The sequence below is a fragment of the Onychostoma macrolepis genome, chromosome 19 (genome assembly GCF_012432095.1).
Source record: "Onychostoma macrolepis isolate SWU-2019 chromosome 19, ASM1243209v1, whole genome shotgun sequence".
NCBI lineage: Eukaryota > Metazoa > Chordata > Actinopteri > Cypriniformes > Cyprinidae > Onychostoma > Onychostoma macrolepis.
Genome location: NC_081173.1, coordinates 3,734,360 through 3,760,754, shown reverse-complemented (window position 1 = coordinate 3,760,754; position 26,395 = coordinate 3,734,360). Strand labels below are relative to the sequence as shown.

Below are 26,395 nucleotides of genomic sequence, written 5' to 3'. Positions count from 1 at the left end.
GATTACATGTGGAAGCATCTGTTGTTTCGGTTTCTTCTTCACTTGTGTTGTAAGATGTGTACTAGCGCCCCCTACCGTATAACAATGAAAACACAGATTCTCGGAGCACAAGTATAGCTCAAATATATTTAGATATTTTCTAAGTATAAGTCATGTATACTTTCTATTTTTTAGTTTAAGTATACTAATAGCACACTTGAATAAACTTCTTTTTCGTAAGGGATACCAAAAGCTATTGTGTTGAAAGAGCAAAACTGAACATTGTGCCTAACATACAGGTTTGAAATGACCAATGTGTGCATAAATCATGACAACATTTTAATTTCTGGCTGAACTTTTCCTTCAACACTTAGCATCCATGGATGTTCTTGAAGCGTCCACTGGCTGAGCTTTCTTGGGACTTCGAGAATGCTTTCTGTTGTTTCTTTGAGAGATACTCTTCCAGGTGGTCATGGGAACACTGGGAACCTCCCTCTTTTTTGATACGAGCTCTGCTTGAACCACTCCCCGGATCTGCTCCTTGTCTTCGTCAGAGGAAGCGTCGCTCTTAGAGCTCATCTCCACCGCAGGCTCCGTGAACACTATCAGCTGATTTCTGCGATGAGGAACTTCGTCCGCAGGACACCCATCGGCCCCTTTATCCTTCGTCAGCACGGTGACCATCATCTGGGCCACGCTGTGGTTCAGAGATGCGCTTCGGAGCAGCATATTGGAGCGTGGCTGCACCATCTGGATGCCGCCGATGGGAATGGTGAGGCTGAGGTTGGGAATCATTACCTGGGGCTGTGAGTGCAGGGGCAGGTGACTTAACACGCGCTGGCCTTCCCTGGGCTGCGTGTTCCTGGAAAGACGCCCCTGTGCCGGAGGCCAAGACTGTGTCATGCTGGTCCTTCTCTGAGGACTGTGTGTCTTCTCCTTGGGAGGAGCCAGAAAGACATTTTTTAGTGAAATAAGCATGTAGAGTGAGCACTAGTCCAGTCATCTTTATTCTAGGCAAAGGACGTTATTTCTAAACTGTGTGGTAAGTCTTGTTTTGCGGCTACAGCTAAAGATAGTCCTGGTTCATCCCAAATGTGTATTTCAGACAGTAGATGTATTGTGAATGTATTTAAGTTCAGCTGTCAGATCATGGGTTAGTATCTTAGGTTTTGGCTTCAATTGTTTGTAGAGACTGGCGGCCTGGCTTCTATTTCTAATAAAGGTGTGACACTAAAATAACACACGGTGTGCTTTTGGAATCAGGATATTTGTTTTGGATGTTTATCTTGGATATATTTGTCTGTCTTGTTTTCATACTAATTACATTTTGTGTGGTAATAAAAACCATCTTTCTATAAGAGGACTTAAACTCAAAGAAGCATCTACATATTTAGCTATCAAGACTAGAAATGCGCAGTTTACTCACTATTGAATTATGGGTGAATGTTTGTTAAAAGACATGGTAAGGGGTTACATGGTTCAGTCTAAGAAACTATATATATATATAAATGCTGATTTTATATGTTCTGTTCATCCCCATAATTCTGTGGTGAGTTTTTTAAATAATGATCTAATCTTTCTGACATCCAAAAAGTCTCTTGGATCACATGGTTCACAACACTGTTGTTACTGTTAACTAAAACTACAACATTATTGTAAAAAAAAAAAATCATTTTAGTTAATTGAAATAAAGCTAAATGTCAAATGAAAACACTTAAATTAAAAAATATAATAAATTAAATAAAAATTGTTAATTAGGAATATTTAATAAATATTATAATAAATAATACTGGTTACATATAAATACCACTTACTGTTACTCTAATACTCTAATTTGTTAGAGTTATGTATTAGTTTTACTCATATTTATGGTTTAGTTTTTGGCTTTTAATTTTGATTTAATCTTTTCCCAAAGACAAAAACATTAATGCAACGTAAAAAGATGTTTTATTATTAAGAAAATATATCAATACACTTTCTTTAGACATAAGCCAAAATGTTACTTAATAAGCCAATATAATATACTTTTAAGAATAATTTTATAATAACTATAACTATAAATAAGACAATTTCGAGACTTTTTTTAAATATGCATCACATTTTCTGCTATTTACTAAAATAATAATAATAATAATAATCTAACCCACAAGCTTTATTGCATTCAGTAAGGCTAAACGGTATGTGTTTTGCACATCAACACTCTGGTGTCAGGCAAAAATACTATTTAAAAAACGGTTTGTTTTACTTTTTCTATGGGGAGAGTTATTTACTTTTATACAAAGTGAAGGTTTTAACTGGAAACCACAATTTCAGATTAGACAAATATAAAAATGCACTTTAAATAAATGACATAATTTATAAGTGCTGGTCTTTTAGCAGTATTTCATTATGGTTACTTGACACAGAAACCATAAATAAGCCCAACAAAATAAAATAAAAATTCTATGCTAATCAGTAAGACAAAGCTATATAAAGACACTCACCAGTTTGGTCTTGAGATGTAGTCTGCTGGGTGAGGCTTTTGTTGAATCTCTGGGTTTATCAGCTTGGTACTGAATAGTCACACTGGCCCCAACGGTCAGTGCAAGTGGACAACTGGGAGATGCAGGTTGTATGGGGGACAGGGCTCTAATGGGGGACACACGTCTCTCTGGGAAAGACGAGGCTGGGCAGTTTGAAGGAGACAAAGAGGACAGACAGGATGCTGGAGAGAGACTGAGTCTCGGCGAGGGACAGTGTAGAGGGGACAGGTCCCGTCCAGAAGACTGCGGTAAAGCGGGGGACATTTGCAGGCCAGGAGACAGGCTGCGGATGGGGGACGAGCACTTCCCTGCGGCGGGTTCGAGGTGTGGAAGGGTTACGATAGATTTGGTGGTCTTAGGAGAGGAGGCTTCTCCGTAGTGGCTCGGTTTGCGGGGGCTCATGCTGACAGGCGCTTTGGGATGCTGCTCCCAGCCTGGGTTTGACAAGCCTGAGACGCCACAGGAGCCAGGAGTGTCTCTGGAGAGACGGTGTCTTTGATGACGAGGAGGAGCAAGAATCTTGCTCATCACCTTCATCGTTATCTTCAGGCTCGTCCACATCTGTCTCCTCTGCATCTGAGAACTGATGCTCCTCCACCAGCTCCGTCTCGAGGAGATGCTTATCGCTGTCACCTACAGCACAGGACAGTCACTCTGTCAGCACTCATTTGACCCAGTTAATTCATCAAAAATAAATAAATAAATATCATGCCCTCTGACTATATTTTATGACGGCGTTTTAGTGCCACGTTAAAAATAAAACAAATGTAAGATTACGAGATGAAAGTCATAGTATTTTGAGAAAAAAGTCAAAATTACGAGAATATAGTCGTAATATTTTGAGAAAAGAGACTAAATTATGAGAATAAAGTCTAAATATTTTGAGAATAAAATCAAAATTATGTGAATAAAGTCGAAATATTCCGGTGGCCTGGCAACTTCTCCCGGTACTCCCAATCCGGGCCATTTGCATGCGCAATATAGGCTATACTCTGAAAATATTAGGCTATAACTTTAATTATTTTAATTTCAACTTTATTCTTGAGACATTTCGACTTTATTCTCGTAATTTTTACTTTATTCTCAAAATATTTAGACGTTATTCTCATAATCTCGACTTTATTTTTGAAATATTTAGACTGTATTCTCATAATTTTGACTTTATTCTCAAAATATTCAAAACTTTAATCTCATAATTTTAGATTTTTTTTTCTTTTTTAACATGGCACTAAAACGCCATCATAATATTTAAACCACATGCCACAATAATCTATTGTATTCACAAATAATATTATATATTATTATTTGTAATTAATCTAATTGATTATTCTGTGTATCATATAATTTGATCATTTTTTAATCAAAGTGATTGTCAGTTTTTTTTTCAAATGCACAAACACATTTTCAAAACTTTGCCTAATTTCTTCAGACTTTACACACAAATCCAAGAATTGCACGCACAAAACCCAAAATGCCTCACATCTCTTGCAAAATGAAGCACTGCATTCAAAATATCACAAACCCATCTCAAAAGCAAACATTTGCCAACACCTTTGCCACAATATTATTTCCTGTTAGATGTTTGTGTGTTACATAGAGAATTGTGTGTTGTGTTTCGCAAAAAGTGTTTTATGAAATTGAAAACGGAGTCAAAGGCTGAGAATTAGCATATGGTTTTGCAGATTTGGTGTGTGCTTCTGAGTTTCAGGTTTCAGAAATTGTGTGACAAGTAAAGATTTTTTGTGTACACAGTTGAAAAAAAATTTATGCTTTCAACTAGCAGTACTGTAAAAGTTAATTTTGAGTAACTGACATTATATAAATTATACATATGAGTGCTACCATTCAAAAAATATTCTTAATATTAAAATTCATAATATTCAGCAAAGATGCAATTAACTCGTCAAAAGTGACAGTAAACATTTATGTTGCAAACAATTTCTGTTTCAAATAAATGCTATTTTTTACAGACTCTTTTAAAATGTATAATGTGTATTAATATTTGTATCAAATATTAATCAGCACAACTGTTTTCAATATTGATAATAATAACAAATCTATTAAATGCAAATAATAAATCTTCAGCATATATTAGCATTAAACCAGCATATTAGAATGTTTTCTGAAAGATCGTGATATATAAAATATATACAAATAGAAAAGAGTTCATTTAAATATTTCAGAATATTACTGGTTTTACTGTATTTTTGATCAAATAAATGTAGCTTTGATGAGCTTAACTATATTACATATTTTTTATTACAATATAAATGACAGAGTTTTATAAATGTTTAATATAAATTTTATATCTAATAAATAAATTTTAAGCCTTTTCCCCATCCAAAGTTCATCGAAATGTTTTTGTTTTCGCTCACCTCCCTCCTCTGTCTCAAGCTCACACTGGACTGGTCCTGGAGCAGTTCCTTCTGGACATCTCTTCCCATGAGCCTTTGACTTCATATGTTTAGTTAGATTCCCTGAGGAAAACAGTTTCATCATGGGAACACAAAAGAAAATATGAAATGTATTTATATCATGTGCATCCCTGTGAGAGTACAGGTGTAGACTTAACCATGTACATACTGTATAAACAACGTCTGATGTCATAGAATTAGTGATATTATAACATCTACAACCCGAATTCTGGAAATGTTGGGACTTTTTTAAAATTTGAATAAAATGAAAACTAAAAGAATTTCAAATCACATGAGCCAATATTGTATTCACAATAGAACATAGATGACATACGAAATGTTTAAACTGAGAAAGTTTACAATTTTATGCATAAAATGAGCTCATTTCAAATGTGATGACTGCTACAGGTCTCAAAATAGTTGGGACGGGGTCATGTTTACCATGGTGTAGCATCTCCTCTTCTTTTCAAAACAGTTTGAAGATGTCTGGGCATCGAGGTTATGGTTTCTGGAGTTTTGGTGTTGGAATTTAGTCTCATTCTTGCCTGATATAGGTTTCCAGCTGCTGAAGAGTTTGTGGTCGTCATTGACATATTTTTTTTTAATGATGCACCAAATGTTCTCTATAGGTGAAAGATCTGGACTGCAGGCAGGCTAATTCAGCACCCGGACTCCTCTACTACGAAGCCATGCTGTTGTAATAGCTGCTGTATATGGATTTGCATTGTCCTGCTGACATACAAAAGGCCTTCCCTGAAATAGACGTCATCTGGAGGGGAGCATATGTTGCTCTAAAACCTTTATATACTTTTCAGCATTCATAGTGCCTTCCAAAACATGCAAGCTGCCCATACCGTATGCACTTATGCACCCCCATACTACCAGAGATGCTGGCTTTTGAACTGAATGCTGATAACACGCTGGAAGTTCTCCCTCCTATTTAGCCCGGAGGACACGGCGTATGTGATTTCCAACAAGAATGTCAAATTTGGACTCGTCTGACCATAGAACACTTTTCCACTTTGAAACGGTCCATTTTAAATGAGCCTTGGCCCACAGGACATGACAGCGCTTCTGGACCATGTTCACATATGGCTTCCTTTTTGCATGATAGAGCTTTAGTTGGCATCTGCAGATGGCACGGTGGATTGTGTGGACAGTGGTTTCTGGAAGTATTCCTGGGCCCATTTAGTAATGTCAATGACAGAATCATGCAGATGAGTGATGCAGTGTCGTCTGAGGGCCCGAAGACCACGGGCATCCAACAAAGGTCTTCGGCCTTGTCTCTTAAAGGGATACTCCACCCCAAAATGAAAATTTTGTCATTAATCACTTACCCCCATGTTGTTCCAAACCTGTAAAAGCTTCACTCGTCTTCAGAACACAATTTAATATATTTTAGATGAAAACCGGGAGGCTTGTGACTGTCCCATTGACTGCACAGTAAATTGCACTGTCAAGGTCCATAAAAGTATGAAAAACGTGGTCAAATCAGTCCATCTGCCATCAGATGTGCAATCTGAATTTTATGATGCAAAAAAAACAACCGTTTACGGTGTACGCTGGCCTCAACGTCAGTAGGTCACGGCATTTACGTGCTGCGCCATCTGAGGCGTGCTTGCGTCATGCTCTGCTAGTGAACTCATGAACGCGCTTGCAGGAAGAGTCACGGAGGAGCACAAAAAGTTGAATAAAGTCGATTTATTTATTTTTTTTGCACTCAAAAAGTGTTGTCGCTGCATCATAAAATTCAGATTGCACATCTGATGGCAGATGGATTGTTTTGACTTCGTTTTTCATACTTTTATGGACCTTGACAGTGCAATTTACTATGCAGTCAATGGAACAGTCACAAGCCTCCCGGTTTTCATCTAAAATATATTAAATTGTGTTCCAAAGACGAATTAAGCTTTTACGGGTTTGGAACGACATGGGGATTAATGACAAAATTTTCATTTTGGGGTGGAGTATCCCTTTAAGCACAATCTTTTGATGATGTTATGCACTGTAGATGATGAGATTTGCAAAGCCGTTGCAATTTGACATTGAGGAACGTTGTTTTGTGCCAACTTTTTTGAGACCTGTAGCAGGCATCAAATTTGAAATGAGCTCATTTAGTGGATAAAAGTGTCAATTTTTTCCGTTTAAACGTGTTATGTTCTCTATGTTCTATTATGAATAAAATGTTGGTTCATGTGATTTGAAAGTCTTTTAGTTTTCCTTTTATTCAAATAAAAAAAAACGTCCCAACATTTCCGGAATTCTGGTTGTATAAATCTCATAAAAACCCCATTATAAACCCCTATCTTGTGTTTACAACATTTCTGACTAAAACAGAAAGACAGGGCACATATTGTTGTGCTTGTCCTTTTCATAAATGAGTTTAAATCAGTTTACATGACATTGACAAAATATTTGCAGGAGATTGTCATCTATGTTTTGGTCCATTTTACTGGAAGTAAAAGACTGTACATTTTAAATGGCCATATCTGCTAAAGATGTTCTCTTTTAGTTGTAAACTAATATACAGTATATAGATGGGCTTATATTGACTTTAATCTAATGAATACATGTCTGTTAGTAATATTAATGAAATGTAATATGGGCAGACATGGACTAAATGCCACATAAGTCCAATACTCAGCTCTGCAGCATACAGTACCTTTGGTTTTGAAGGCGAAGTTGCAGTGCTGGCAGACGTAGGGCCGAGCGTCCGTGTGCAGTCGTATGTGTTTGCGCAGCATGCTGGGTTTCTTACAGCGTATTCCACACTCTTCACATACATATCGGCCCCTCCCACGACCCCGGACATACACATACTCCTCACTCGACCTATAGCTGGAAAACACAACATAACAGCTGAAAGAAAAAATGTCACCATCACTGACACAAACAGATGAACTACTTGAGCAGAAGACTATAGATAACACAGAAATCTCTTTCCTGGCACAAAATACACAGAAATATGTGAAAGAAATATTGCAGAATTTTGCTCTATACCATAAGGGGGCCAAACTCTGAAAATTGTCTTCATAAAAATCATAGATGTATATACTAGGTACCAAAATAAAACGTATTGGCCAATACTAAAAAAATCCGGAAACATGGGCTAAAAACAAAACACAAATTTTGAATTGCAGATTTGTTTAGAATAACTGAATGAGTCATATTTATTAAATAAGGCTCAGAGGTCAAAGGTCATTGCCTTGCATATCTTGTGAGATCAATGTATTGCACCTGGTGACAAACAGAAGATAATGGGAATCCACCAATTGATACACAATTTTTTTTCTCCCTAAACAAGCTATCATATGGCTTCAGAAGACTTGGAATATAATGCACAAGCTGTATGGACTACTTCTGCTATTTTTGGTTCTTTATATAAATAACAGTACTCTGGAAACCTTCTAAATAATAGCATAAGCAAAAGAATAATAGCATACTTTTAAAAATAGTTATTATGGAAATAAAACAATATACTTAAGTGCATGTAAGGTTTTCAGAAACTTAATTGCCTTATGTTAATTGTTATTCAGTTAAACCACATTACAGTTCAAATTTAAATTAGATTAATTTTAGAGTTTGTTTGACCCACTTAAGTAGGAATTAAGCACATATTTACAGCATGCGTAGTTAAAGTGTACCACTGAATGTACTGATAAGCATTTATGATAAACTAAAATATAATGTAATTCTTGTGAAACTTGTCATTTGAATATATTTGTAAATACAGATTTGTAATGATGAAGTTGCACTTTAGTGCACTATATTCTACAATTTATTAACTTTAATGTAATGTCAACAAATTGTTATGTTAATCAACACAAAATAAATGTACTTCTGTAAAGCCTGATAAAAGATTATTAAAACATTGATTTACAATGTACTTCAAAATAAAGTTTTTAATTTGAAATTATTGTAAAGGGTGCTTTTAAAAATGTATTTAAGTGTGTTAAGAAACATAGCCATGAAAGTGCACTTAAGTGCCTTTTCATTCATTAAAATGTTACCTGCAAGTACAGTTTTATGTTTTTTTCTTTTTAATTATTATTATTTATTTATTTATATATTTTAACTGCACTTTTGTAAGATCTGAAGTACACTACAAGGGCACATTAAATACATTTAAGCACACTTATTTCCGTATTCTATGTATTTCAAGGGAATACATGTGGATTTGTTGATTAAATAATAACAGATGCTGAATTTTGGAACTGCATATTAGTGTACTACTCTTACTATTTGTACCATCTCTTTCTATGGCAGGAATAGTAAGAACAGTATGCTAGCACGCAATTTCGAATTCAGCAAGTATTTTCAATGTTGACGTGAACTAACCTTTTAATTGGCTGAAATGTGTGTGACCAAAATGTGAATCATATTAGACTAGCAATATTTATTTAATGTTAAACAAACAGAATGTAACAGAAAACAGCACATGTAGGTTGACATTGAAACTGTAAGTTCTCAAAATCACCTCTAGGTTAATTAAAATAGCAGCAGAGTATAGCCTCTGGGCTGGAATACGTACATAAAGGGGCCTATACACTGATCTCACAGGTCTGTGTGGGAGATCTGATCTCCAATCTATGGCACCTGCACGCTACGCTTTTAAAGGTGTTCTTAAACAGCTTGATATGCTTGGCACAGTCCCTCTTTCAGACACCACGCGTGCATATATATCCATACACACCCCCTCCGCCTACCCACAGACACACACACACACACACACACGGGTAATCTGGCTGGGTATCCACCCTGTTTGTGTCCAGAAAGTCCCAAAACGGGGCCTCCACTTGACCTCAAACAGAGCACCATTTATAATGTCAAGAACTAGGGCCCCCCTCCCTTCCGACCCCCTTCACCACCACCCCGACTAAAACATGGGGTTCTTGCAATGCCGCTCTGTGCCCAGAGTCCGGCCGTCTGTGCCAATCCAAACAGCTGAGAGGGGGGGAACCCTGGACCAGACCAGATGCTCATAGCCAATAACATGAGCACAAATCAAGAACTGTGTGCCAGCTTTCTTAAAAATAACAGCCATAATAGAGTTCAATTCTGGGGGGGCTTAGTGTTTTAGTTTTAGACTGTGCAGCTATTTAATATGTGGTTTCCCAAAGTAACAGACTACTGTTCTTCACACAGTAAAAATGAAATTAATGTGATCCAATAACAAATGTCATTCCAAACGTACACTACAGTACAACAGTTTGGGATAAGTAAGATTTGTAATGTTTTTTTAAAGTCAACTCATCAAGGCTGCATTTATGTGATCAAAAATACAGTAAAACAGTAATATTGTAACGGTTTTCTATTTTTTTATATACTTTAATTTTTTTTTTTTTTTCAGAAATCATTCTGATTTGCTGATTTATCATCAGTGTTGGATATGGAAGCCCGTTTCCGCCACTGAATAAAAAAATAAAAAAGGTTATTGCGACTTTTTATCTCAGAATTCTGACTTTTTTTCTCAGAATTCTGACTACTTTTCTCAGAATTGTGAGATATAAACTCGCAATTCTGACTTTTTTTCTCAGAATTCTGAGATATAAAGTCGCAATTCTGAGATATAAACTCGCAATTCTGAGATATAAAGTCGCAATTCTGAGATATAAACTCGCAATTCTGAGATATAAACCGCAATTCTGACTTTTTCTCAGAATTCTGAGATATAAACTTCGCAATTCTGAGATATAAAGTCGCAATTCTGAGATATAAAGTCACAATTGCGAGTTTATATCTCAGAATGCAGTTTATATCTCAGAATTGCGACTTTATATCTCAGAATTGCGAGTTTATATCTCAGAATTGCGAGTTTATATCTCAGAATTCTGAGAAAAAAAGTCAGAATTGCGAGTTTATATCTCAGAATTGCGAGTTTATATCTCAGAATTGCGAGTTTATATCTCAGAATTGCGACTTTATATCTCAGAATTCTGAGAAAAAAAGTCAGAATTGCGAGTTTATATCTCACAATTCTGAGAAAAGAAGTCAGAATTCTGAGATAAAAAGTCGCAATAACCTTTTTTATTTTTTTATTCAGTGGCGGAAACGGGCTTCCATAGTTGGAAACAGTTGTGCTGCTTAATATTTTTTATTTTATTTTATTTTATTTATTTATTTGGAATCTGTGATACTTTTTCAGGATTCTTTGATGAATAAAAAGTTAAAAAGAACAGCATTTACTCTCTTTTTTTTGTAACAATATACACTATCATTTAAAAGTCTGGGGTCAGCACTTCTTTTTTTTTTTAGAAATTAATACTTTTATTCAGTAAGGATATGTTAAATTGCTAAAAAGTGGAACCAACCAAAGATTTTCTGACATCCTGGTGTCTAGAATATGGCTTGCATGTGTCCCTCCTTTAATGTAAGACTTTATGATTTTTTTGCCCAATTTATCATCTGCCAGGTCTAAGAAAAATCATGATTTGATATTAAAATTTGATTTTTAAGAATCATTCAAGTCTGTAGCAGGGTGTAAGTTATGCACTTAAGTTCAATACGTAATGCATAAAGAAAGAGCTTCGATCCTGTCACAGAAACTTAAAAACTGTAAAAAAGAATCATGACGTTTTTTAAATAGAGATAAATTCGGCCAGAAACCACATAATTAACCTCCACCTGAAACGTAAACTAAATCCGTTTTTTACACTTTCACGCAAAATCACTCCCCTCATACATCAACTTAAGCCTCAGAGCTTCCATTTTAAGATTCACAAACCACCTTAACCACCTTCAGCCTTTTCATTCTGAAGGGACAGAAATGTGTCCTAAACTCTGTTATAACGCTCCCCAGAGACCATACTTGCATGGTGGAAGAGCACAGCCAAATTATGAGTCAATTTCATGGCTGCTGTGAAGAGTATGTTGTGTGTTACAAGTGCCATCATTCCTCAGAAACACCACAGATGGTTGTTTCTAGGAAGACGGGTGCCTGTAAACTGATCTCAGTCACGACAGACTACATAACCTTGAAGACTTACATTTCTTTCTTGAAGTAGTGTCTATAACTTCTTTTGTAGTTCATATAAGGCTTGAAGCCAGACTGATTCAGAGTTCTAATTCATAGCTCAGATTAAATTATTACATAGACTTCCCTCTTTCATTAAAAATAACCACTTACTCTAATGAACATCCCTTAGATCCTTCATAGCACAGAGCGTGCTTCAGTTTTTATGCATATGCTAAGGTAGAGTATTTGAACTGAGCATGCACTAAATTTCATCATTAGCAAAGTATGCACATACTCTATGCATGCAGCCAGAATTTTTCATGCGCCTTGTTTTTTTTATGTTCTAATTTATTTATTTTTGCAATAATTAATTTGTCCACAAGGTGGAAACACCATTGTTTCACAGTCGAAAGAGAAAAGGATGAAACACAACAACAACAATTGACAACCATGTTGCCAAGCACTTGGTTACAAGATACTGGTTTAAACCAGTACAAAGACATTTTTATCGGTCATAACTTATGAAATAGCACAGATACTGGATGAAATTTTCTAGTGTGCATGTGCTAATCATATGGTGTATACTCCGAAAAACTATAGCCCAAAGTTGACATTGTTTTTTACACATATGCTTGGGTGTGTGTACAATATGCAGATGACTGTGCATTATGTCACAGAATTAAAATGTGCATTATGTAACAGAAGCACGTACTGTCCGTATTTTCTAATTAAACGTATTCTGCACGTGCAGGCTGAACATGTGCCTTTGTTTTTTTGCACAAATTAGTTTGTCCACAAGGTGGCAACACTGGCCCGGGCCATTGTTTCACAGTCTAAAAAAAATGGAAGAGATGGAGCAACACTAACATCAAAATACTGGAGATGGCAACAAGATGCACATGTTGTCAAGCACTTTTGTGAAAGAGGTTACCAGATTGCTGCAACTCTTAATTTTTAAAAAATACAAAGGAATTTTACTGGTCATAACTGGACAAACATGAAAATTTCTAGAATGCATATGTCACGCGCCCAAAGTATACTTAGAATTTTACGTGTACGCTCACATTGAACTTGAATAGGATTTTTTTTTCGTTAATTGCTTTGTCCACAAGATGGCAACACTAGATCCACGAAAGCCTGTCTCCAACACTGAATAAAAAATGTAAACTTTTTATCTCACAATTATGACTTTTTTTTTTCCTCGCAATTGTGAGTTTACATCCTGTAATTCATTTTTTTTTTTTTTTTTTCAGGATTGAATGATATAAACTTGCAATTGCGGGGGGGGAAAAAGTCAGTATTGCAAGAAAAAAGTCAGAATTATGAGATATAAACTCACAACTGCGAGAAAAAAAGTCAGAATTGTAAGATATAAACTCACAATTGCAAGAAAAAAAGTCAGTATTGTAGGTTTATATTACACAATTCTGAATTTATTTTTCACAATTGCAAGTTGATTTGTAACTTGTAATTGCGCTTTTAGATCTTGTAGTTCTGAGAAAAAAATTCCAAATTGTGAGATGTAAACTCACAATTGCAAGAAAAATGTCAGAATTGTGGGACAAAAAAACGTACTTACGTAATAAATTTTTAAAATTTTTATTCAGTGGTGGAAACAGGCTGTTGCTTACAGTAGAAAAAGGAATGGATGAAATAGAATAACAAGAAATTGCAGGAGACAACAATAGATGCCCATGTTGACGAGCATTTGTGTTAGAGAGTTATGAGTTACCTGCAACTTTTGTTTAAATGTGTACAGGAGATAAATGCACACATTTGGTATGAAATTTTCAAGTGTGCATGTGTTGAGCGTCTGTGTTTGCATAAGGTGTTAAATTCAGTATACTGAAGGCTATATGTTCAGCTGTGTGCAAACGCTAAGCACTTGCATCAAAACCAAAGTATGCTTTGGGTTTAGACTAGTGGTTCCCAACTGGGTCAATATCCGAAAATAGTCTGTTTTGACTGGATCGCAAAATGCTAAATGCCATGCATCCAATTAAAAAGCGCCCCAAATGTTATCACCCAGACTACATTAATATGGGTTTAATTGCAACAAGGGTTAAAATGGTTCAAGCCGTGGCCAATTTTTTATATTTTAAAACAGAAGAATGATATCATATCCTTTTCGTTGTGTTGTCCAAAGAAATTTTGAATGTCCAAAGTATAATATAACCATGGCTTTATGCTAACCACAATGGTTGTGTGCCGTGAATTATTGGCTACCAAAAACATTTTACTTTTGCGCTACAAACAATTTTGGTACTGTTTGGTTGCCACTTAGAATCTTGGTATTGAAGCAAATCCAGCTGAAAACCACTGCCGTAAATCTCTTAGATATTGCTTTTTCATTCATATAAAAACACCTCAAAATGTGAGTCTACTGCATCTTGGCCATCTCCATATGCCTTCAGCTCAATGACCAAAATCATTGATGCAGTATGGTGTAAATGGGACTCTGTGGGGTTCCACAGGAAGTGACCGCCAGGCTAGGTAGTTTCCTGGCTCGGGCTGTGTAACAGACGGTCCGTGTTGGCTCTGACAACCAACCGATCTCCTGCAGCGGGGCAAGAACAACACTGCTCAAAATACTGACAAACTGGTGACAGAGAGCCACCATACATACAGTATGAGCAGGGTGCACCGTGCAGTAACTACCACAGAAGTAAATGACTCTAGCTTTCAGATGGATGAGGAGAATAGAAAAACCACAGCTGCTGCATCTATGTCAGTATTAAAAAAAATGTAAACATTTTTTACAAGATATAAACACAATTGCAAGAAAAAAAGTCATAACTGCAAGATATAATCCTGACTTTTTTCTCACAATTCTGATGTCTTTTCTCAGATTTGAGAGAAATAGTCTCACAACTGACCTATCGGTAAGCTCCTCCCATTGAGCACAGATGAGCCAATGGCAGTTGAGTTGCACGGGGAGCAGAACTCAAACATCTTTAAGTTTCAGCGGCATATTGAAACATTGGAAGATCCGAAGCTCACATCGGTTTGATGGTGTTTATGCTACAAAAATGGAAAAAACGATGTGCCTGTGGTACTTGTATACTTGTACACTGATTCCAGGTATCCTGAGAGGATGGGCAATAGAATTTATTTTATTACATTTCCTAAACCCAAACAAAACAGAGCAAAATGTCCATAAGCATTCAACCCCAATCCAAATGAAGACAAAAACGTTCATTTTCTGGTTGTCATACACTCATTAAGTTACAATTTTCATCTGCTCAAGCAGAACATTAATGTCATCTTGTGCTTCAGCAAAGTGTCTCTGACTAAAACTAGCTAACGTTAAAGTTAGTGCGTCCATGCTATTACAAACCAAACTGGCGAACTGTTCTCACGTCATGTACAGTGTAGGTCAAAAACACATAAAAGAAAGTCTACATTTCAGTGCCTCTCCGTATTAAACTGGTTAAATGTATATTAATTTAATCGTACCCTGCGATACATGAACAGTGTTGATCCTGCATGTTGTCATCCGCGATTGTTGTCATCCACGACCGTAATATGAGACTTCTCCCGCTTGCATTGTGATCTGTAAACCCTCACTTCCAAATTAATCGAGCTACCCACCATGTTTATTTTAAAATCTTTTATATATCCCTCCATTGGAATATTTAATTCCCACTTGAATGGTGGCCCTTCTGTGTCTAAAATTGTGCAAAAACATTGTGGGACAAGGTTTTCACATTGCAGCTGTCATTGTAAGACAGTGAGCAACTCCATTTGTTTGTCCGAAGGAGCAACAGTAACTAAGGGGAGCGGGGCTTACCGATAGGTCAATTGCGAGTTATAAAGTTCAATTCTGAAGAAAAAAACACAAATTTGACTATAACTCACAATTTGCAAGAAAAAAAGGCTGAAATGCGTGATGTAAAATCGCAATTACCTTTTTTTTTTATTATTTAGTGGTGGAAACGGGCTTCCATATATATATCAGAGTTGGCCTTGCTGTTTTCATGATGAATTGCAAATTAGTATTTCAATGATATTATCACTTTGTTTTATTTTGTATTGCCAAATAAGCTTAACTTTACTATTACATTTTACAAGTATAATGTTTACAAAAAGCAAAAATAGACGTTTAAATGGAGGTTTAAGCTGAATTGCTTGCAGAAAATTGTGAAGAAAAGCAACAAAATATGTATTTATATAAAATGCTGCCTTGCATACACCATAGCTAAGATATACTGCAAACATCTACACCATCATACTTTTACACATTGCATTTTTACAAGTGTTATGTATTAGTATGACTTACCCTCCCTCACAAATCTGAACCCGTGAGCTGTATTTGGAGGTAGATAGTTGATCCTCCTTCTCCTCCAATGTTTTCTTTTCTACCTCTGTCAACTCAGCTTGCTGGGCTTCTTTCGGTTCTGTGGGCTGGGTGGCATGTACCTACACTCGAGAGAGACACGGGCAAGTTCACCAACCCTATTACGGGTGCCCAGGGAGACAGAGATGGGGGGGGGAAGTCTCATTCAACATTTTCCAGATAGCATTAGATCTAACTTACTTTTACGTTGTCAAGAGTAAGTTTAAAAAAGAAATAGAAAAGAAAAAAAGACTGGAATGTGGACTGTGAAGCTAATTGTGATATTTTTAAGTCAATTTTTAACCTTTTATGTTGCTAAAACACTCGTATACATTTTAAAATACTGAGCTAAACAAACATAAGCCCCCAAGTTAATAAAATCAATGTCAGCTACCATAGCAGTCATTCTCCCTGTTAGAAAATCAAATTTTGAATGGTCAAGCTGTTTTGAGAAAATGGTAGCTGGTTAAACAACTAATGACCAGCTTGGAGCAGATTGGAACCAGCAACCATGTTCCAAAACACAAGTGTAAGAATTTTCATGCATTGACTATTAATTCAAGAGTTGTTACATTTACCTCAGTCACGTTAGGCTTTTGGGAGTCAGGTGTTTCTTGTTTCCTGTCCAGCGAGGGTGATATGGCCGCCATGGTGTAGATAAGTGTTGCATGTCTCTGCCTGCAGTGCAACAGGGCTAGCATGTCCTTGCTTGTCAGGCCAGGAGGGTATGGGTTGCGGGTACTTGTACACCATGAGGAATAGACTGAGTTTTGTTGTTCACTCTGTATGGACGGATTGGGCTTTATGTAGTTTAGATAGCACCAGCTAGAATTAAGGTTAGTGTTAAGAGTCGGAAATGATGGTTCTTTGTGTTCTATAGGAAAGATGACACTTTGCTCATCAAGTCTTTCTTCCTTCTTGCATTTGATCAAAATTTTATCATTTCCACTTTCATTTTCCTGATTGTCCTCCTCCTCTTTCACTCGTTTTTGTTGTTGCTCACTTTCTGGGATGAGCTCCTCATTGCTTGTGGGGGACAGCACACGTTTGTTTGTGCCAGCACTTACTGATATGGATCCATCAGATATTGGTTGTTGGTCCATAATTTCAAACTTTGAAGCCACTACAACTGAACTGACTCCAGAGCAGCAAGGTTCCTGAGGCCTTGCGGTAAATGTTTGTGAAACTGTAGTGTAAATTGAGCCTGCATAATGTGGAAGGTGTGAATTAAGACGGACTGGAATTCTCTGGGCTGGTAAAGGTGTCAGTGGTTCTGGGTTTGAAGTAACATCAAAACCAAGATTCTGATGGGGATAATGAGTGAGGTATGGTTGGTTGACCCCTGTGTCAGAATTCACCAATTCATTCTCCACTGGAATTTCAAGCTTAAGTCCTGTCGACATTGAAGAATAATGAGCTCTGGCAGCACCTGATGGATACAGCAGACTTCCCACTGTTGTGGGATGATCAGTATGAATCAATGGGGTCAACTGCAATGCATTATGCTGGGTAATCTCTGACAAAACATGCTGTGATTGCATGGTCTGCTTCTCACCAAATGAGTGTACAGTATTGCTTAAAGTCGCAAGATGGGTGGTGGTTGGACTGTAGGAGGTGCCTGGGCTATAGCTAGGCGATGTGTTAGTCCTTTGAGTGGGAGAACTGGTGTTGATGGCTTTAGAAGATTGGTCTTCCTCCTCAGGTTCTCTCACTGCACTATGCCTCATTAGAAGACATTTCCGCCTTTCTCTCCATCCTGCAGGGGTTCGATCTGGAGACAAACTACTGTAGTCGAATGACTTACTGCGAGTTTCCGTAATAAGGTTAGCATATTGAGGAACATGGGGTGCCTGCTCAGATGCAGAGCGCCTCATTTCTCTGTGAGAATTTGTGGGAATTGTCAAAGTATGAGTGGCTCTTGATCTCCTAGTTGGCGTCATGTCTGCATCACCTTTGCAAGCCTCTTCAAATGAAGTTGATCGACTGGAGGTATGAGACACACAACTGTCTTGACTCGGACTGTGAGGCAGGGACATTGATTCAAAGCTTGAGTCCCCTGATGACTGGGCGGCTTCTGCGAGACGAAGACGTTTCTTTTTAGGTGGTAACTTCTCAATTGGAAGTTGGGCCAAAGTTGGACTTCTTTGGGGCCATTGGAACGCACTGACTTTTTCAACGTCCTTTATTTTGTGGACAGTTGGAGGGGGTGATACTGCCATGGCGTTGGTGTTTGAATCCTCAGTGACCAGGATTTCTGGTACTTGGACATTGTGTTGACGTACAAGTTTACGGAAGGATGGTTTACTTGCCTGCTGCTTTGATTGTGAGTAAGGGGAACAGTGAGAGACATCATGAGAGTGAGAGACCTCATCTAGTCCAGGTGTTTTTAAAGTACTATCATGTTTCTCAAATGAACTAGTATGCTGTATGACAGATATTCCTTTCAAAGCACCTTCTGTACCATGTTCTTGAGTGGTCCCTTTAATAGGCTGTTCACAAGTTGGTGTATAACCTTTCAGTGGTACATAAGAAACGGAGGGTAAAGAATGATCTTCAAGTTCAATACTCTCCTCTTTCCTTCTTTTTCTAAATGCAAAAGCACCAGGACGAGTTGTGTGTGTTCTTGTGCGTTCTTCCAATTGATAGACTTGACTTTCAGTTTGTTGAGAAATATGAACCGTGCAGCAGTGCTGTTTGTGTGTTTGATATCTCTCCCAGTCAGTAAAAACTATACCACATGCATCACACTCAATTGGCTCTTGTTTCAGGCTGGGATCAGGCACTGATGAAACTGAGGGATGAAATGGTGAGCTGGAATAGGATTGTTCCTCCATGGTCATTTCAGCACCTATGGGCAATTCAATAGCAGGTTGCCGTCTTAGCATACCGTGACGCCGATTCTGAACTGGTTGCTGATCATCAAAGGATTGGCTAAGGCGGAGGCTACGAGAAGTTTCAGACACATCACTAACACCTGCATCTGAGGGCATAGAGTGACTTCTTAGAAGAGGAGCAGTGGTGGTCGGGTCAGTTTGCTGGACACTAAGAGAATGGTGCTGAAATTTCTCACAAGGTACGCCAAGAGTAATGGAACCACTGCTCTTTGCACTCAGATCTATTTCTTTTGGACTGTGAATAAAGGACTCTTTAGAAGAGGTTGGCTTCACTTCTGTGCTGCTTCTCCTAGAGAGCGAGAACCTTCTGGGTTTGACACTGTCAATCTTACTGGTGTCTACCACAGCCTCATTGATGGTGATGAGTTTAGTTATGTGGTCAATAACTTGCTTTTTAGGCACAGTGAATGGAATTCTTTTTCCTTCTTGCCCAGCAGGACTACCATGTTGTTCATGAGCAGTCCTTTGTAAATGACCAAGGCGACCAAACTTTCCAAGTATGACCTCTGCATAGCTTTTGGCACTTGTGTTTGGTGGACTATCTTGAGAGACTTCTGTGCTCTCAGATCGAGAGAAATAGCCAGACTCTGTGCTACCTTTGCTACTTAGACCAAATGATGAGGACGCTTCATCAGATGATCCTATAGGTGTTCGTCTTCCTCTGCTAAGTCTCATTGCAAGTCTCTTTTTAACTGCATGGGAGTCTTCTATACCTTGTAACTGTCCCTCAGAGCCCTTTTCTGTGACATTTGACTTTTCAATGGACATTCTTTGTTTTTCTAAAAAGGAAGATGGTTGGCTTTCTTCATCTGATTCTGTAAGTGGCTCCTCTGAACAACTTATACCTGGCCCCTCCGTTTCTGCAGTCAGACCAGCTTTCACCCTATGAGTGTGGGACTTTCTGTGCTTGTAAAGGTTACTTTTAGTCTTAAAGGAGAACCCACATGGTGCACAGGGGTAAGGTCTCTCTCCAGTGTGGGATCGAATATGTTTCTGAAGCACGCTGGGCTTAGCACAAGCGCGACCACAGTATGAGCACACATACTTTCCGGGCTTTTGAGGTTTACGCTCACGTTTTTGTCTAGGTGTACCTTCCAGGGCATCATCCGTGGAACAGGATGGTATAGCTGATACTGCTGAGGACGAAGCTTTAGATGGCATTTCACTAGGCTGCCTCATGCCCTCGTCAAGACATTCAGAACTTCTCGGTGACGTTCCATCTTCAACAGTGTCTGTCTCCTGAGCAGTTTTCCTCTGCAATCTGAGACGTTTTCTCTCACTGTTAAGATGTTTTTGCTGTTGTGCATGCTGCTGCTGGGTGACAACCTTTTTCTGTTCATGATACTGTGGGACTGAATGTGGCTGGGGGCTGTCCGCTGGAGTCTCATTCTGCTTTTCTAAACCTCCAGATTGCTCCCCTGTGGTCAACTGGCTATGCAAGGCCTCCATAAAATGAGATAAAAGCTTGAGGTACTGTTTATTCCAGACTGTATGAATGATCAATTCATTTATGACCATTCAGAGCATCGCATAATATTTTGTTCCATATAGCATATGCATGGATTGTACTGTTTTGGAGCATTCTGTAAACATTATTGCTTAATGTGAGAAGAGCTTCTTCAAATGAATTATATGAAACACTGCAATTTTTTTTTTTTTTTTTTAAAGTTTTTCAGTTAGAGGAAATTCTGCCTCTTCTGTTTCTTGTTCTTTCTTGTCCTTGGAAATCCATGGCAATTATGTTTTTCCATGAATGCTCTCAAATCACCTTATTCCGCAGATGCTTTATGATGATCCACTTCAGAGATTAAAATTCTGGGAAATATCAGAAGACAACAGAATTAGTCATTGTCAATTCTATGTTACAATTGCTAATAAAATTTAATACACAACACACTCTATATTCATGCGTGTAGCAATGCTCAAAACCTTCTGGCCACATATACAGGTGCATCTCAATAAATTGGAATGTCGTGGAAAAGTTCATTTATTTCAGTAATTCAACTCAAATTGTGAAACTCGTGTATTAAATAATTTCAATGCACACAGACTGAAGTAGTTTAAGTCTTTGGTTCTTTTAATTGTGATGATTTTAGCTCACATTTAACAAAAACCCATCAATTCACTATCTCAACAAATTAGAATATGGTGACATGCCAATCAGCTAATCAACTCAAAACACCTGCAAAGGTTTCCTGAGCCTTCAAAATGGTTTCTCAGTTTGGTTCACATAATCATGGGGAAGATTGCTGATCTGACAGTTGTCCAGAAGACAATCATTGACACCCTTCACAAGGAGGGTAAGCCACAAACATTAATTGCCAAAGAAGCTGGCTGTTCACAGAGTGCTGTATCCAAGCATGTTAACAGAAAGTTGAGTGGAAGGAAAAAGTGTAGAAGAAAACGATGCACAACCAACCGAGAGAACCGCAGCCTTATGAGGATTGTCAAGCAAAATCGATTCAAGAATTTGGATGAACTTCACAAGGAATGGACTGAGGCTGGGGTCAAGGCATCAAGATGCACCACACACAGATGTGTCGAGGAATTTGGCTACAGTTGTCGTACTCCTCTTGTTAAGCCACTCCTGAACCACAGACAACGTCAGAGGCGTCTTACCTGGGCTAAGGAGAAGAAGAACTGGACTGTTGCCCAGTGGTCCAAAGTCCTCTTTTCAGATGAGAGCAAGTTTTGTATTTCATTTGGAAACCAAGGTCCTAGAGTCTGGAGGAAGGGTGGAGAAGCTCATAGCCCAAGTTGCTTGAAGTCCAGTGTTAAGTTTCCACAGTCTGTGATGATTTGGGGTGCAATGTCCTCTGCTGGTGTTGGTCCATTGTGTTTTTTGAAAACCAAAGTCACCGCACCCGTTTACCAAGAAATTTTGGAGCACTTCATGCTTCCTTCTGCTGACCAGCTTTTTAAAGATGCTGATTTCATTTTCCAGCAGGATTTGGCACCTGCCCACACTGCCAAAAGCACCAAAAGTTGGTTAAATTACCATGGTGTTGGTGTGCTTGACTGGCCAGCAAACTCACCAGACCAGAACCCCATAGAGAATTTCAAGAATTTCAATATTGTCAAGAGGAAAATGAGAAACAAGAGACCAAAAAAATGCAGATGAGCTGAAGGCCACTGTCAAAGAAACCTGGGCTTCCATACCACCTCAGCAGTGCCACAAACTGATCACCTCCATGCCACGCCGAATTGAGGCAGTAATTAAAGCAAAAGGATCCCCTACCAAGTATTGAGTACATATACAGTAAATGAACTTACTTTCCAGAAGGCCAACAATTCACTAAAAATGTTTTTTTTAATTTTTTTTATTGGTCTTATGAAGTATTCTAATTTGTTGAGAATTGGTAGGTTTTTGTTAAATGTGAGCCAAAATCATCACAATTAAAAGAACCAAAGACTTAAACTACTTCAGTCCGTGTGCATTGAATTTATTTAATACGAGTTTCACAAACTTGAGTTGAATTACTGAAATAAATGAACTTTTCCACGACATTCTAATTTATTGAGATGCACCTGTATATGTGAGCAGTGAAAGATGTCAAATGACAGTCAAACAGATCCAACAATGCAGAAAGACGGGAATGTTTTTTTTCTTTTTCTTTTTTTTTCGTATAGACTTGGTACTAAGGTACAAACACTTTTGACATTGAATCACAATGGATTTTTGCTGACCTTCTTCCTGTTCAGTTGTAAAAGAAACAGTAGTTCACTTTGACTGTTAAAGGTAAACTGGTTAAAAAATAAATCGTTTCACTGGACTTAAAAGAACATTACCAGGTATTAGAGCTACTATAGGTTTTGGTGTATGTGTATATAAGAGAGAAAAGTGTGAAGACTTTAGGCTCTTTGGTATTCTTAACAAATGCACAATTTAAGACAGCACTGATGCTTGTGAAAATAAACTCTGACACTGCTTTCACTGGAACACAATAAGGAATTAGGCATCCCACTCACTGACCAGCTGGTATTGGCACCCACGCTTTGCTTTAGGGGGCGGTTAGGTGTGGAACCACAGGAGATCCTGCTGGTACATATCAAAATCACTGCCAACTATACATTCCAGCACAATTCTTGTGTGAATCCAACTCTATGTGTTCACAGACTTCCAATAATAGTGAAAACAGAACATACTGACAAGTGTATTATTAAAGAATGCTGTAGTGTGTATACATATTATTATTAGTGAGTGTAGAGAATGTGACAGGTGACCAAAATAAATGATTCATGGAAAATTAACCAATACCATTGAAGCTCTAAACAAATCTTTTTGTTTTGATGTTTTTGTTTTAATGAAAAGGTTTGAAAACAGTAAGACATGAACCTCGGTTTTAACTAAAATAAGATAGAACTGCCTGGTTTGTATTCACATATCATTCTTTGGCTAACGGTTTGTTGGGTTTGATGAGAATATGTAGGTCGGACGGATAGTGTAGGAGGCCTAAAACATTGTGGTTGTCTGGACTTGGATGTGAGTCAAGCAAGCATTCATCTCTCTAGAACCACCTGTTCTGTCCTCCCACTCAAAAACACTGGCGACCTTGAATCACAGACTGCAGTGGCACATCATAATGACTCATTTAAGCTCGAACACAGTTCTATAACCATTCTACAATTCTGTATTCAAACTACACACACTGCTTCTACAGAGAAGCCCGATCTGTCTTCTCTGAACTGTTTTTCCAAACATGTTCTTGATTAGGAGTCAGGATTAGAATTTAACTTGAAACACACAAGGTCTTTTGAGGTAAACTCATAAAATCTCTGCAGGTAATCAACTCAACCCATGATGATATCCTAGATTACAGACAAAATGTGCATTTAAAGGGATCGTACCGGCAACAGGGAAAACCCATATAGGCACTGATTTGTACCCACGTGATGAGAACACGAAAACAGCCAATATATGGCAAACAGAATCATCAAGCTGCACTGTGAATGATCACTGGGCACCTGTGAGCATTTGAAAATATTTTATAACGAGGTCAGTGACGAGCCTTACCAAACCACAGCGTAACCCTGCCAGGCTCAGATGGTTAGAATCTGGGAATAAAGCTTTGTCCACTCTGTCAAAACCACAAACACACGAAACATAAGCTTTACACTGTACTTAACCAAATCTAAAATATGCCGTTTAAATACGTTTAAGAAAGCTCGCCAATTTTCCCTCTTGCTCACTAATGGGCACCCAGTGGTGGTTCCTATGGCAACGGCCCTAAACCATGCAATGGCAGATGGAAGCAAAGCTGGAGGGCTAAATTTATCTCCCAGCATCCTCCCTGACTACAGAGTGTGCGCCTGACAAGCCAAGGTGCCCCCCTTCTCTCCAAAAAAACTCATCTCTCCAAAAAGGAGCTGATGGACAAGGAAAAACAATACCACAATCTAGTATTTCTTTTCATTGTTTAATTTAAAACAAAATCAAATCAAATCTTATAATCAAATGATATATTTTCAAATTCAATTTTAAAAGATGAATGCAAGAAAATTCAAATTCATCCAAAGTTAAGTAGAAGACCGCAATTAGCAAAGCTCATGATAAATAAACCACTTCACACATAGATGCCTCTCACAGACTTAACTATAAGATCAAGACAGATAAAAAGTGCATATTTTAACCGTACTGGAAAAATTCTGAGGTCTCAGAGCAACAAATGCTCTGTCTGCGTTTACTGCATGGTCATAATGAAATCTCTCGTAGAACTTCACATTACATAAACATTACTCATGCAGACAGAGATAAACAACACAAAGCATCTCAGCTCTGCAGTCATTCTCTCTCTGTTGATGCACTAAAACCCTGTGTCAAACATTCCAGATAAGCAGTCTCTTGCCTTTTCTATACATCTGTCTCTTCCGTACACATTCGCAAACCATCAACCCGAATCCCAGTGACTTCATCTACACTGTTCACTGTCCATCTCCCGGGATTTCAATTTCCCCTCCCTCCAGTGAAAGAGCCCTGGGCCACCCCCGGCATCCATCCGCCCCGAGTCCCATTCATACGGCAGCAGCGTAGAGGAGGACACATACGCAGTACAGTCAGTCCATTCATCTTCTCTTTGCTTGCCTTCTGTACTGGCAGTCATTTGAAACACACACACACACACACACAGTACACTACGGGCAGCATGCAGCCTCCCAAACTCAACGTCAGCCGGTACACACTGTACAACCAGACATATATAACTCTCACAATTCAGCATAACGCATAACACGAAACATACAGACTAAAGCTAAGAAGAGCAGCATCATGATCCCGTAAATGTGAGCCCTGCAGAAATGGACATGTATAAAATTTGGTAATCAAGCAGATTAGACTAGTAATCATCTTTGTCTTTTACCTGGTAGCTGCAAGTCTCCTCTTCAGCCCTACTAATGTGTGAGAGCAGTCAGGCTTTGAGTGAAGGCTGAGAGGCTGAGAGCATGTGAGTCATAGCGAGAGAGACGGTGAGAGAGAGAGGCTGAATGTATGAATGAGCTGCCGTAGTCTAGCGCGCTAACCGTGAGGCGAAGGGGAGGTGAGAGTATGCTTCGTGTAGCTACGGCGGATGGACAGCAGAGATTTTCAAAGAGTGGGAGGCACAGATGCCACTTATCAATGCCAAAATGTGTCATATATTTTTAGGGGAATGGGGGGAATCAAATTTGACCATATTCTGAACACATCACATGCATGCTCTTGCTGAGAACTATTCACTGGTACATTGATACATTTTCACAAATGCTTGTTGCCTCTGAAATGGTCAGTTTCTGTTGGCATCACATAGACTGTGCAAGCTATTAGGTCATTTTTTAGCAAAGTTGCATTAAGGTTTGGTTTCATTCTAGTAATGCCCATTCAGTCAATTCCCAGCGGAATATGGACAAAATGAAGTCTCTACTACATTATTTTCTTATTGAATATTTCGTTTTGCTCGGGAATACATTGCATCATGTGAGTAGAACGGACGGCAATTCACTGTAATGAGCTGCTGTATTGCAATGAAAGCATCCTTGTCAGAAGGAGATCGGGTCTGTTGAATACGCATTTAAAATGGAATGAAAGAAGAGAGTTCAACTAACCGCACCCTCTGACTTTAGATTGTTGGATTGTCAAATGTTAAAGACTGACGGTGTACAAAAGTACAATGATTAAAAGACATGTCTTTCCAATTAACAATCAGATATTCGTTCAAATGTTCTCACAGACTACCAGTGAAGCATGACATCCAGTTAGAACACATAATGATGTTTTTAGAGACTGTTGTCCGGCAAACATCAAGAAATCATTTCTTAGTTTC

At 38.2% G+C, this 26,395-nt stretch overlaps 1 protein-coding gene across 1 annotated transcript; it reads right to left on the bottom strand.

The window, feature by feature from the left end:
- Window positions 1-57: 57 nt before the first annotated feature.
- Window positions 58-26,395, bottom strand: hivep3a (HIVEP zinc finger 3a). The gene is given in 8 exon segments (XM_058754270.1): window positions 58-915; window positions 2,463-2,997; window positions 2,999-3,134; window positions 4,877-4,978; window positions 7,578-7,753; window positions 16,150-16,289; window positions 16,785-20,915; window positions 25,457-26,395. Coding segments are annotated over 7 exon segments (5,496 nt in total). The 5' UTR covers window positions 20,619-20,915; window positions 25,457-26,395; the 3' UTR covers window positions 58-342.